Source organism: Alexandromys fortis, unplaced genomic scaffold (assembly GCF_014885135.2).
Source record: "Alexandromys fortis isolate MF-2015 unplaced genomic scaffold, M_Fortis_MF-2015_v1.1 scaffold_30, whole genome shotgun sequence".
Classification (NCBI taxonomy): Eukaryota; Metazoa; Chordata; class Mammalia; order Rodentia; family Cricetidae; genus Alexandromys; species Alexandromys fortis.
Genome location: NW_026067922.1, coordinates 481,954 through 495,217, shown reverse-complemented (window position 1 = coordinate 495,217; position 13,264 = coordinate 481,954). Strand labels below are relative to the sequence as shown.

Below are 13,264 nucleotides of genomic sequence, written 5' to 3'. Positions count from 1 at the left end.
ACAGGTAATGTTTGATGACTGAATATATAACTGATAGAATAACAGTTTTTCCATCTCCCTTACAGGCACGGGGCCATGGGTGACCACGGTGGCCGCCGGGAACCAGCCTTCCCTGATTGCACACTCCTATGGAGTGACCCAGCCTCCCACCTTCAGCCCGGCTGTGAACGTCCAGGCCCCGGTCATCGGGGTGACTCCCTCACTGCCTCCCCATGTGGGGCCCCAGCTCCCGCTGATGCCGGGCCACTACTCACTCCCACAGCCGCCCGCCCAACCACTGAGCAGTGTGGTGGTGAACATGCCTGCCCAGGCCCTGTATGCCAGCCCTCAGCCCCTGGCGGTATCCACTTTGCCTGGAGTGGGGCAGGTAGCCCGCCCAGGACCCACTGCTGTGGGCAACGGCCACATGGCAGGGCCCCTGCTGCCTCCACCTCCGCCGGCCCAGCCGTCTGCTGCTCTCCCCAATAGTGCTCCTGCCACCAATGGGCCCCCCACAACAGACTCGGCCCATGGGCTACAAATGCTACGGACAATTGGAGTGGGGAAGTATGAGTTCACCGACCCAGGGCACCCTAAAGGTAAGTCCTGTCACGCACCCCACTGTGTGCCTGGTCTGTACCTCCCTGCCTGGTCACTCCAACACAGTGAGGACAGAAGTGTGTTTATGGTAGCTCGTTCACTGGCTTCATCTAACCAGAGGCTTTGACAGAAACCCCCTGTCTAGGCGGGTGAACTCAGGCAGAAAGCCCGTGTGGAGTTGAGATCAGCAACAGCAGGATTCACAGAGCAAGAAGGGGAAAAAAATGGGAAGAAGAAGGAAGAGGGAACTTGAAAGTCCAGAGCCCAAGGCATGCTCACCCTAGGCCAGACCAAGGCTAGACTGAGCAAGAGCTATACCCACTCTGCTTCAGGGTCACTAGAATAGTCGGTGGGGTTTTTACCACTTTCCATTCACAAAGGCATTCAAAACACTATCTGCCTATGTCTGGCAGGACAAGCCTGCTCCACCAACCAAGCTGTTAAGAAGAGCGGAACCAGGGCCCAGGCACACTCCTCCCATCCTGAGCCACTTAAGGTTTTGGTTTTGAAGGACTGAAGAGGTCTCTGTTGAGTCCCTGGGAAGAATAGCACTAGGCTGGCCTTCAGGGGGACCCTGGACCCCAGCCCCCAGCCCCAGGGGAGTTTTCTTGCAAAGAGCTCAGATGTAGTTCCTTGGGAACAGAAGCTGGGGAAGGAAGTACACCACTCACCCCAACGTGGTTCTCAGCCCAAGCCGCAGCCGCAGCATCAGGGCCCAGGACATTAGAGGTAGGTTCTAGTCCCAGTGTCTGAGTGGACAGCAGGGCCAGGGCCAGGAGGGGAGGCTTTGAGAGTGCCTGTCTTAGATTTGGCTTTCCTTGATGCAGGGACATTGCCAGACAGCTCAGGTCCTGGTCCTGCAATGTGCAGAGGGAAAGTTATGAGGCCTCCAATGCCTAGAGGCAGCTCCAGGAACAGAAGGAGGCAGGAAGACCTCTGTCCCAGCCTGCTGGAGTACCCATGTCTCCTTCAAAGGGGCCAGTAGGTGGTGCTAGACAGTGTATACAACTAGCCATAGCTTTTCCTCAGAACCCCTGACCGTCCATTTCAGAGGTCCCTGCCTCTTAGCATTGCAATGCTGCCCTTAGTCACTCTCTGCCCACTGTTCTCCAGACATTTGTCGCTGGTCCTTCTGAGCCGTTCTCCAGTCTTTCTGAGCAACCCCAACCACAAAGCCGGTGCCTAGCTCCCGGTGGGGTTTCATTCCGAACCTGTGTGAGCTCCAACTGCCATTGTTTGGGAAATCAGTGCTAGTTTTAAATGACAAAATTATAGAAAATTACATCTGAAATCTGGTAAACCCTTGCTTTGTTTAAAATTTATTTTTTTTATAGAGAGACTAAATTGATTTCTTCTTTGAACTGTTTTGGTTTAGCAACCCCTTTCTTTAAGAGAGAGAGCATGCCAAAAGAACAAAAGCACGCACACGCACATGCACACACATGCACGCGGGCACACACACACAAATTCACTCCCACTTCATGAGCCACCAACTCTGACACAAGAGGCTGTGGGGTCCCAGCTGTCTAAGGCTCTCCCAAAGCTGGAAGCACTAGGCAGCTTTAGGGCACCCACAGGGAGAGATCTGCTAGGGTGGTGAAAGGTCTCGCTGGTTTTCCAAGTTCCGGACATCTATCTAGAGAAAAACCGTTCTGTCAAGGAGGAAACCAGCTTAGCTGATCTTAGCGTCCCCTAGTCTAAGACCAGACACTGAGCCGGAATCCATCTCTCTGAACATTGCTAGAAGCAGGCTGTCCCTGGACACCCTCACCCTTGAGATGGGGTGACACAGGTTGGTGGGCTGCACTACTGAGCCTAGTACTACATCATTGAGCCATGCAGAGCTGCTCCTGGGACAACCAGGAAAGCCAAAGAGTATGGCCTGACCTCTGTGGCCCCGAGCCTTACAGGGCCATGCGGCCCCATGCTATTTGCTATACCAACCCCCATAGGGTAGAGTGAGTCTGGGTGAGAGGCCGGAAGCAAGACCCAGAAAGTATATCCCACTCTATCTTCTGGGGAGCCTTTGGGGTCTTCCAGCTCTGGTCAGTGACCATGGGGGACCTGTCCAGCACCCTGCTTTCTATTGGTATCCGCCAGACCAGCTGTTTGCCCAGAGATTACGTTAATTCACGTCTGTTTCTGGCCCTTGCCGGCTGGCAGATCCCCCTTGTATTTGTGAAGGAAGACAAGGGGCTGGATGCATACGAATGTACAATGCTCGATCCTGGGTTTTTATTTCTTAGGTAAATTCTCCTTTCATTTCTAATCTTAAAAGCCTTTCTTGCTAAAGCTATAATTTATCTGTCAGATCTAATGTCAAACAGTTACATTTAGGGGGGAAAAAAATAAGGAAACCAAATTTTGAAACCGAATCTTTGCAACTTGCCATGGGAGAGTCACAATCCTGCCAGCACCACGTGGGTTTGGATTTGGGTCACTTTTAATTTTGCCCCTAGGGATTTTGCATCCCTGAAACTCAATTGATTTCACACTCCTAAATGACAGACAGCTGGCTCCGGGCGGGAACAGGAGGCCCAACATGATGCTATCAACACAAATCAGAACTCCACTTGAAAAAAAAAAAGTCGGGAGAGAGAAGAAAAAGAATTTTCTTTTCCTCCTAGTGTCTGTTTGAAACCTTGCCCGGCATTATAATAAGATCCACCATGCACGATCTAGCTCATTACAGTCCTATGATTTTTGCCTTACTATTGTTTGATGAGACAACCTGGCCTCTCGTGGGGTGGAGCAATTATGCAGAGAGAGCCCCTCCATGAAGAGCAGGTCTCGCCAGCCAGAGGGATGGGCCACTGGTATTTTTAGACTTCATTAGTGCCCTGATTTAAAATTTCACATTTTGTTTCTTGTAATTATCTTCCGATCGACTGAACGAAATTTTCAGTCGAGGCTCTATTAGTCCGCCTTCCCAAAAAGGGCTTTGGGACTTTAATTTCAAACTTAACCAATTGCAAAAGAAAGGTGGTGTGCAAAATGCCTTTTGATTTGCTGTAGGTCAAGCGATTGTCTCTCATCTGTGACTGGAGAAGCCAGCATGCCTGCGGTTTGCTTTAATGAGTGTTATTTAAATGCATTGAGCACATATAGATTTTCTTAAGAAACTTACAAGATAAATCTTTCTTTCTCTAAGAACAATTTGAGGGTGGGAGCAAGCTGTGGAATTTTTTTTTAGATTATATATTGAAAGGTAATTAAAAATAGATTTCATGTGTGCAAAGTGATAAGGGAGGAAAACGGAATTAGTTCCATCTGAATCTTTATAAAAGGCCTGGTGTGTTTGTCTTGTCATTAGATGGGCACAGACCCCTGGCCTGATCCTCTAGGAGAAGTAAGCCAAACTCAGGCCTAGGCAGAAACCCACGGTCTAATGACCCTGTTCCTAGAGATCTCTGGGAGGTCACAGGCAAGGTCCAGGCTGGGGGCATGGTGATTTCTGCTGTCTTTCATCAGGGATTGTTGGTGGCTTAGATCAAGGCTGGGAGCCTCTAAAATCCCTAGACCCTGGGCCCAGAGGCTGTCTGTCTGGGGAGAAAAGAGCTAAGGGAACCTGCTTCCTTTCTTCTAGCGGAGGGACATGTCTGTTATGGTATAGACACTGTCACAGGTATGATGTCGGAGTCACAATGAGCCATCTACAGTTTGGCTTCTCTGCCCAGGACCAAGGAGCTACATGATGCATAAATTGTTCCACCTGTTTTTGTGGGTACAGTTTCTCTCCCCCCCTTCCTAACCATAGACCTTTACCCCAAGGAGCTCTGTCCATCCGTGCAACTGCATCTCATGTGAAGTTCAGCTGCTCCAACTCTATCAGCAGCAAAGACAGTAGCTTAGGATATGCTGAGGTGTATGGAATAGCTCTGTAACCAGAGCGAGCCTCCTGGCCTCTCTGAGCCTCCTCTGCCTTCTCTTAGAAATGGTGTCTGAGCGTAGTGGTTCTTGCCTGTCATCTCAGCACTCAGGGTAACTAAGGCAGGAGGATTGCCATGAGTTTAAGGCCAAACTGAGCTACATGGTGAGTTCCATCCAGCTCAGCCTGGGCTACAGAGTGAGTCTCTGCCTCATAAAATCAAACATTAAGGTATATAATGTATATAAACACATATACATATATATGCGAGATGAGATGAGATGATATATATACATATACATAAAATATATAGACCTTTACCCCATTTTTATGTATATATATAATACATAAAATAAGAATGTGTAGTAATAGGAGCGGCGGACTATGGCCTGGCTCCCGGTTAGCTTTACCGGAAATAATTACACAGAAACTGTATTCATTTAAACACTGCCTGGCCCATTAGCTCTAGCCTCTTACTGGCTAACTCTCACATCTTGATTAACCCATTTCTACTAATGTGTATAGCACCACGAGGTGGTGGCTTACCGGGAAGATTCTAACCTATGTCCATCTTGGGCTGGAGCTCATGGCGTCTGCCTGACTCTTTCTTCCAGCATTCTGTTCTGTCTACTCTGCCTATCTAAATTCTGCCCTATCAAAAGGCCAAGGCAGTTTCTTTATTAACCAATGAAAGTAACACATAGACAGAAGACCCACCTACATCAAGAATGCTTATACTACCCTCCTAGAGTCCAGGGGAGGGCCAAATGTGACCATCCCTCACTCCTCGCCTGCTCACTGCCACTGAAGTCTAGCCAAGCACCCTGTCCAGGGAGTTTAGCAGCTGGGTTAGCCCATCCAGGGATCACAAGACCACAGCCCTGTGGTCAAGCCACTTTCTGCGAGATGAGATGAGTTGCTTTCTGGCAGAGGGATGGGAGACTGTTCTCCCAGACATGGGGCTAAGGCATAGCTCATCCCTCCTTGCTCCGCACATTGAGACACCGTTCTCTCTGCAACCTCATAAATCCCCTGGAAGGAGCTGAAATGCAAGACAAAGCTGTTTGCCCACACAGTGCCCATGTGACACGAACCCTCACACAGGCCAGCCGTCACTGTGGCAGGATCTCAGAAATGTCACCCTGAGTCCATCATGGGTTCAAACTCAGAGCTACCACTTGTCCTTTACTGACCCAAAATATGTCCTTTGAGCACAGGTCTTTTCAAAGTGCGGGCTTTGTCCTGCCACACCCCCTCCGACTGTCTCCGAAGGCCCCAGTTGCTCTGGTGTCTGGTGGTCCGCCCCCCCACGCCCCCCCTTGTGGCCCCTCCCTCAGTGCCCGACACTCACCTCCCTTGCCCTTCATCCTTTGTCATTCTATGCACAGCTGCCTTGGAGCCACCCTACCTCCTGAGGGCTTTTAGTTTTGTTGTTGTTATTGTTTGCAAAAGTAATCAGTAATCTTAGGCATCCACATATGAAAAATCTCTCAGAAAGTCATTCTGCAGTCCCCTACACCTATCCCACACTAAGCATCTATCCATTGAGACTTCTTCCTAGAGCCAGGTACTTCCATATAATACCTGCCCCAGCTAAGTGGGGTCTGAAATTCTGCTCCAGTTTTCTCATCTTTAACAATGGCAGAGCTGCTTCTTGTGTTGCTGTGAGGTCTGACTCGTTTTACATGCAGCCCTTGGCACAGCCCGGTGTAGCCACCATAAAAGTGTGTGTGATCTCTCTTTCCACCATCAGTACCAGGACGACCTTTCCGCATCCACAGCCTTTTAGGAGTCCAGGTTAATGCGATGAATCAAAGAGCAGTTTGCCTTCCAGAGTCTTAGGAGAGCATGTTAACATCGTGATGTCTGAAGGCCTGGTTCCCAGGGGTCCCTTTTGAATGGCAGAAAATTGCTTTCTCCCATTGTAACATTTTACAATCCTCCACCATCACCATAACAACCAGAAGGAACCAGCCTGTTGTTGGCACCTTCCTCTGAAGTCTAAGGATTGTTCATCTTGGGGTGGGGAGGATCCTCCTGCGTACCCTCAGTGGGGGGTCAGCATGCTGTGACCTTCATCTTAATATCAGGGAGCTGAAGACACACAGGCAGGATTAGGTACCTTCCATGGATACAGAAATAGATTGGACAACTAGCATCATCTGATTCCTATAGATCAACTGACCAAGGCAGGGTGATTGATCAGCCATATGTATGGCTGACAGCAACGGCAGTGGTCAGGAGCCCGGGTCGGCTGCTTGGGGAGACTTCCGGATCCCTCCACACACTAACCCAGGAAATGTGGGCTGGTAACGGGAACTCTACCTCAGTTTTCAATTCTGTAGCCCAGACCAGCTTTGAGAATCAGGTAACAGGAAGTCGAAGCACCGAGGCCTGGTGCATTGTGGGCTCACAACAATGGTACCTGCTCTGGCTACTATAAATCTTAAAGAATCCTGAGGAAGGAAGGTGATTGGTTGCCACTTTTGACTCAGGAGCCAGTCTCACTGCCCCCACATCCGGCCCACACACCCTCTCCTACACAGGTGTGGCTCAGCCTGTGGAACCTGCAGTTTTATCCAGACCCACAAGGTCACTCCTATTCACTAGAACAGACCCTGCCCTGCCCAACGTGATACCCTCCTTCCCTTCCCAGGGCTCTGTCCTCGGGGCTTTGTTCTTCATTAATTGGGCTTAATGGTTTGGTTAAGACCTCATTTGGCTGCCAGAGAGCCAGGAAAGCAGCATATTGTAGTCAAGGCAGTGAGACCACCCAGAGCCAGGGTCATCCTCAGCTGGATACGCACCTGCTCAACAGGGCAGGTTGAGGACTCCTTCTGGGAAAACATTCTGACTTTCAGCAACTAATATATGCCTAGGATCCTCAAAGTCAGAGATCCTGCCCTGCCCACCTGCTAGAGGATCTGCTAGAGGAATCCAAATGTTCCTAAGAAAGAGAGGGAACAAACAGAGATATTTCCAGGCTTTTACACAATACTGACCCACCGTGCAGAGACCAGCTGCCCTGACCCAAGTAAGCCCGGCCGTCGCTCAGGAGCAGCAAGCTAAAGCAGACAGCAGAATGACTAGCTACACACTAGGTCAGTGACTCCGAGGCCACAGGACAGCTGAAGTCATGACACCTCCCTCCCTGATGCCCTCCTGGTGCTTACCGAGCAACTCGTGTGTGTTCTGAAACACCAACTCTGCAGAGTCTATATGTTGGCTTGTGTCATAAGCCAAATCAAAGTCGTAGCCAGCTTGCTAGCTGTGCGCCCCACACAGTCTCTGCTTTCTATCAGACAAGCAGGCCTGGGTGATTCGAAGTGTTCCAGACATGGAGACAGGCCTTCGGAAGGGGTCGGCTGTAGGGGAGGCTGCACTCGACTGTGGGGAAATTTTAAAAGGTGGTGGTATTAAGAACTGTGGCGGCTGGGAAGTGAACGGGCACTAGAGAGGAGACCTTAAGGGCAGTCGAGAGGAGAGCAAGAGGCAAGGGGCAGGCTGCTGGAAGAAGTTTGATGGAAGTGCCAGACAGAGAAATAACGTTCAAAGATTTGTCTGTCACAGAGTCACACACACATGCGCGCACACACACGCTCTTCTGGTCCACAAAGAACGCCAGCCTGACTTGAGGCTTGGTTGCCTAGTGATTTTCAGGATGTCTATTTCTTGGGCTTCAAGCAGTCAGAGCTACTTTGAGTATGCACAGGCTACTTACCGGCTGGCCATCCTACCTCAGTCAGATGGTGTTTGGTACATTAAAACAAACAAACAAACAAAAAAAACCTATAACCTGTGGTCATAGCTTAGCTAAATGTTCATCCATCTCCAGGCCTTCGTAGTCTTAGAAGGTAAAAGTCTCTTTGAATACCGTAGACTTTGGCCAAGCTGTGAGAGCCCTGGTCACCATTAATCCCTGAAAGGGAAATCATGAAACACCCCCAAATTCTAAAAGTTCACTGTGCACCTTTCTCTCTCCTGGTGTGACAGAAGTCTAATAACAAAGTTCTGGTGTCCAGCCATTACCAGTCTTCTGTCGATGGCACTAGTAAAGGCGTGAAGATTCGGAGGCAGGGGTCAGTTCTGTGTGTGGTGTTAAGATGGAGTGTGTGGGATACCTGCTGCTTGCTGCTGCGTGATGGGGAGAAGCCGGACAGATGGGGCACCACATCCTGCAGCAGGACTGCAGAAAACATGGCAGAAAACCAGTTCAATGCGAAGCTATTTGGTTGAAATAACATTCCACTCAAGAGCATACTCGCCATTCTAGAAATGTAGAAGGTAAAAATAATACCAGTGTAGTATTTCCGTAACACAAAACAGTGTGTAAATGGCTTGAAGAAAAAAAGATGGTCAAAAGGTGGCCATCTATTGAAATGGTTGTCATTGCCTGTTTTTTTAGTGAACTTCTTTCAAAGGAAAAAGAAAGTACTTTGTGTGCATGCCTGTGTGTGTGTGTGTGAGACACCTGCCTCAGAGAAGCTCAAGAATTTGGGCGGCTCACTGAGCAACTTTACTGTCCTGGTCTCCCAGCAGCCTGGTAGACAACCAACCTGGCACAGCCCCACCCCCGTGAACTGCCTACTGTGGCTCCTCCTCTTTTTCAAATGACTTCTCACTTGTCCCTGTCCAGGGCCTCAGATGCAGTAAGGCCAGAGCACCTCTGTTTCTCACCAGCTTCTGCAGGGTCACGGTCATGACAATCAGCCATAGTGGGACAGCTGTCATCCCAAGACGCTGGAAACAGAGTGGTTTCAACAACAGAATCTTTTCTCACAGTTGCAGAAGTCGGGAATCTAAGTGTAGACAGGGTCGCTTTCTCCGAGTGCCTCTCTCCTCCATGCTGAGTTCTGACACTATGGAGTTGTATCTGTGTGTGTCTTCTTCTTAAAGGGGTACCACCCCTATTGGATTACCTTTCCAACCTCCTTAAAGGCCTGTCTCCAAATGCTATCATTTTGGGGGGTAAAACTTTAAAGGGATTCAATTCAGTCTGTAAGTCTTTGGGGGGAGTTTTGTTGTTTTGTTTTGTTTTTAAATAAGATGTAGCCGTGACTGTTCTGGAACTCACTATGTTGACCAGACTGGCCTAGGAATCATAAAGATCCTCCTACCTCTGCCTCCCAAGTGCTGGGACTAATGGGATGTGCCACCACACCTGGCCACAGTCGTCTTAAATCCACCTAATCAGCAAGCAGAAAAGGTGGCCCCTCCCCACAGCACACTTGCCATGTACTTATCACCTTTTCTGCCTCTATAAAGTCAGGAGCAAGTTAATCACTTGACTGAGATTCTAAAGTTGTCTTCCTTTAAATCATTGGAACCCCATTCCAACCCTGCCCCAGAGCTGTGCTCTCTGAACGGCCGCCCACCTCCCTCTCTTCAAGTAAGAATCTTCTTCAGGTGACAAGCAGCCTTTGCAGCCCTCTCCCCCATGACCACTACAGTGGCTAGCAAGGGAAAATGTTACCTGAGCTATCGTTTTACAGAAGGGCTTGATTTCCCTCCCCCTCCCCGGGGGTCGGGGGAGAGAGTGGGTAAAGTTAGAGTTATCCCCAAAGTATCACATTACTCCCAGGAATGCACTAGGAAATTCCCAGGGAAGGCACCCCCATGGCCTGGGTGGCCTAGGCGATTATTTCCCCTGATGCTGGGAATCCTCCATCCTAGGCTTCTCTCCCCATGCATGCACAGAGACAAACCCGAGTCTATGCCCGTGACCTGCAGCTGGGACAGAGCCGTGTACCCCCTAAGAGCTCACACCCAAAGCCGCGTCCTGTGTGCTGCCACACGGGCTAGAGCATGTCGCTAGGGAGAAACTTGTCTCAAAGGGAGAAAGAAAGACGGCGTGGGAAAACCCTAACTCATGGGCACAGGGACCCTCACCCTATCAAGTCTCATGGTCAATGCCTTCTTTGGAAATGCCTGCTTAGAGAATTTGGTTTCCCAGAAATGGTGAGTGAATGATCAACCGTGATCATCCATTACTGCCCAGAGTACCACTAGGGGCCTGAGATGCCTTGCTGTCTATTCATATCTGTGCTCCAGAACCTTAGAAACCCCTGGATTTGGAGCGGGGGTCGTCTCATGGTAATTCTGAAGGCTTCTGATCTCCCTAGTCATGTGAACAGGAAGGTTGGCAGGTTTAGGACATTATTATTGATCCAGAAATAGTTCCTGTATTTTTGTCTTTATGTTCATGTGTGTGTGACAGAGAGGGGGAGGGGGAGAGAGGGAGGAAGGGAAAGAGGAAGAGAGAGAGCGAATGTGTGACTATGGTTATATGTGTGTAATGTGTATGCACATGGTGGTACACACATGGTACATGGATGTGAAGGCCCGAGGATTCTCCTCTGGCCTTCTCCACCTTTTTTCTTTGAGGCAGGGTCTCTCATTGAACCTGGAGCTTGAGTTTGTTTGGCTAGGCTGATGGCCAGCAAGCATAGAAATCATCCTGTCTGCTCTTTCCTTGCTGGGCTCACAGGAGTGCTCAAGGCCACACCCTGCCTGTTATGTGGATGCTGGGATCTGAATTCCACTCTCCGTGCTTGGATTGGAATGCAAGAGCTCTTAACTTCTGATGTGTGTGTTCAGGCCCAGGTCTTTGTCTACATATAGATGTTCATCACCTCCAGGTTTCCCTGTCACAGAGCAGTTCAGTAGACATGCCATCTCCCACTAGGTCTTTCTAGTAGTGACACCTACCAAAGGGAATGAAGTTGACCTTTGGAGTTGTCTCAAACTGTGGTCAGCAACATTCCAGACAAGATGTGGGTTGAGCGGGAAAGTGTAGCCTTGTCTTCCAGAAGGGTGTGTGACAGGGACAATAGTCGTCACGCATTTACCTGTCATTGGATGTCCATTACTTATCCACATCGTGTTTGCGTATTCCTTGCTGTTTTCCCATTTGGGCAGATCCCTAGATGAGAAATGAAGCTTCAGACAAGGTAGATGCACAGGGATTGGTGACGTAAGACTAGATCTCTAGTGACTGTGTCCTTCCTACCACACAACACCTAGGTTTCTGCTGTGTTGTCACTGGGTCTAAAGATAGGTAAGTTCATGATGGCTGTTTTATACATCCTAGCACCACTATACTGCAGTGACTGATACTTCTATATACAAGCTGATGACTCTTGGGGTTCTTTGTTCATGGATGGATAGACAGATGGATAGGATAGATGTATGGAATTCCCAGAGTCAGTCCATAGGGGGCACTAGGCTATCTGAGGATGCTGCAGACAGAGCGCTGGCCTCAGAAGCGACTGGCACTTGGGAGGCAGGCAGCCCTGGGAAATCTTTCCTGTTGCTACATCTCCCACGCCTTACTCAAAGTATTGCCAATGCAATAAAGTTAATGGAGCCAGTCGTCCTATGAAGGAGCCAATTCTGAGCAAAGATGATACATCTTTGAAGTTAATGAGCTCTATTAATTGAGCTTATGCCCTTTTAAATGAATGAAAGTCTTGAAATCTAAACAGCAGCACATCCATTTCGAAGTCGTTATTGATGCCTCGTGTCTCTGTCACCACTGGATGAGGAGCCACCAGCGCAGAGCTCTGGGACCTGGCTTCCTGCCGACACTTAGCATAGCCTTCAGCTTCTGGGAAGCTCAGCAGATGCCGTGTCTGGCCAGCCATTCACATCTTCAGCAAAGTCTTCCATTCAGCCCCTTACAGCCACCGAGGTTGGACACCTCCATGGCGACTACCTGAGGGGAGAGAGTGATGCGCTGATCCGTGGATTGCTTCAGGAGTATCCTCCTGGCCCTTGGCCTTCAGATGGGGTCTCAGGATTAGCTGGCTGATGCAGAAGAGTGCAGTCCAACACTGCAGAAATGACAACCGCACAGTGGAACTCCTATGGGTGGTCCCAGGACTGCACAGGACATATAAAGAACTGGTGGTAGTGCACACGCCTTTAGTGCCAGCAATCAGGAGTCAGAGACAGGTGAATCTGTGAGTTCGAGGCCAGCCTGGTCTACAGAATGAGCTCCAGGTCAGGTCCCAAAGCTACAGAGAAAAAAAAAAAAAAAAGAACTGGCTGAACAGAGACTTGAAGTTGGCAGCAGCCTGCATGGATCCAGCACACCACGGCCCCTAGGCACCCCTGAGCAATGTACCAAGGCCCCGTTTCCAGCTGCTCCCCAATTACCCCATTCACAGTTGCTTAAGAGCACAAAGTGGCACTTGTTGTGCCCACAGAACATCTGCTAAAGACAAACTTGTGTTTATAGCTCTTCACTTCAAAAGACTGGCCGTGTTATAAAAAGACGGGGACCATCTGTCCCTCTTCTGGACCCCAGCGCCTCTTGGAAGAGATCACTGTGCAAGAAGGCAAGTGAGAAGTCAGCGTCAATTTCAAGAAACTATTTTGGGGCCAGAGAAGAATAGTGCTTCCCTGCAGAGGGAACGGGGCCCACGTGCAAAGGCCAGCTTGCAGGGGAGCGTGTGGTGGCAGATGCTGATCAGGAAGAAGCCACCTGGGATCCAGTGGAGATTCCCACACGTTCCGACATCACAGAGACTCTGGAGCAAATGACACATTGGGAGAACTGTGAGATAAGTGAGGGAAGGGCCACACGGTGCCAGGCCCAGGAAACGACAGAAGCAATGTCCTGGACAGTTTGCTCTTGGATGCAGTCCGATGTCCCTCCGTTTGCATCCCTCCACCCATTTGGAGTTCTAGGTCTTGGGAGCATCTCGGGCTGAGTCCTCTTCAGTGACTAAATGCTCAAGGCCTCCAGAGTGTAGAAGTGGCCCAGTGATGTGTGAAGCTTGCTTGGGGTTTGTCTGTCCTATGCCCATTTAGCAG

At 49.6% G+C, this 13,264-nt stretch overlaps 1 protein-coding gene across 4 annotated transcripts in view; it reads left to right on the top strand.

Annotated features, from left to right (window-relative positions):
* Window positions 1-13,264, top strand: part of Klhl29 (kelch like family member 29) — a 302,875-nt gene that overhangs the window by 243,047 nt on the left and 46,564 nt on the right. For all 4 annotated transcript variants that reach the window (XM_050141981.1, XM_050141980.1, XM_050141979.1 and 1 more), the window contains one exon: window positions 66-578. In XM_050141981.1, coding sequence (XP_049997938.1) covers window positions 66-578 — 513 coding nt within the window. The remainder of the gene's footprint in view (window positions 1-65; window positions 579-13,264) is intronic.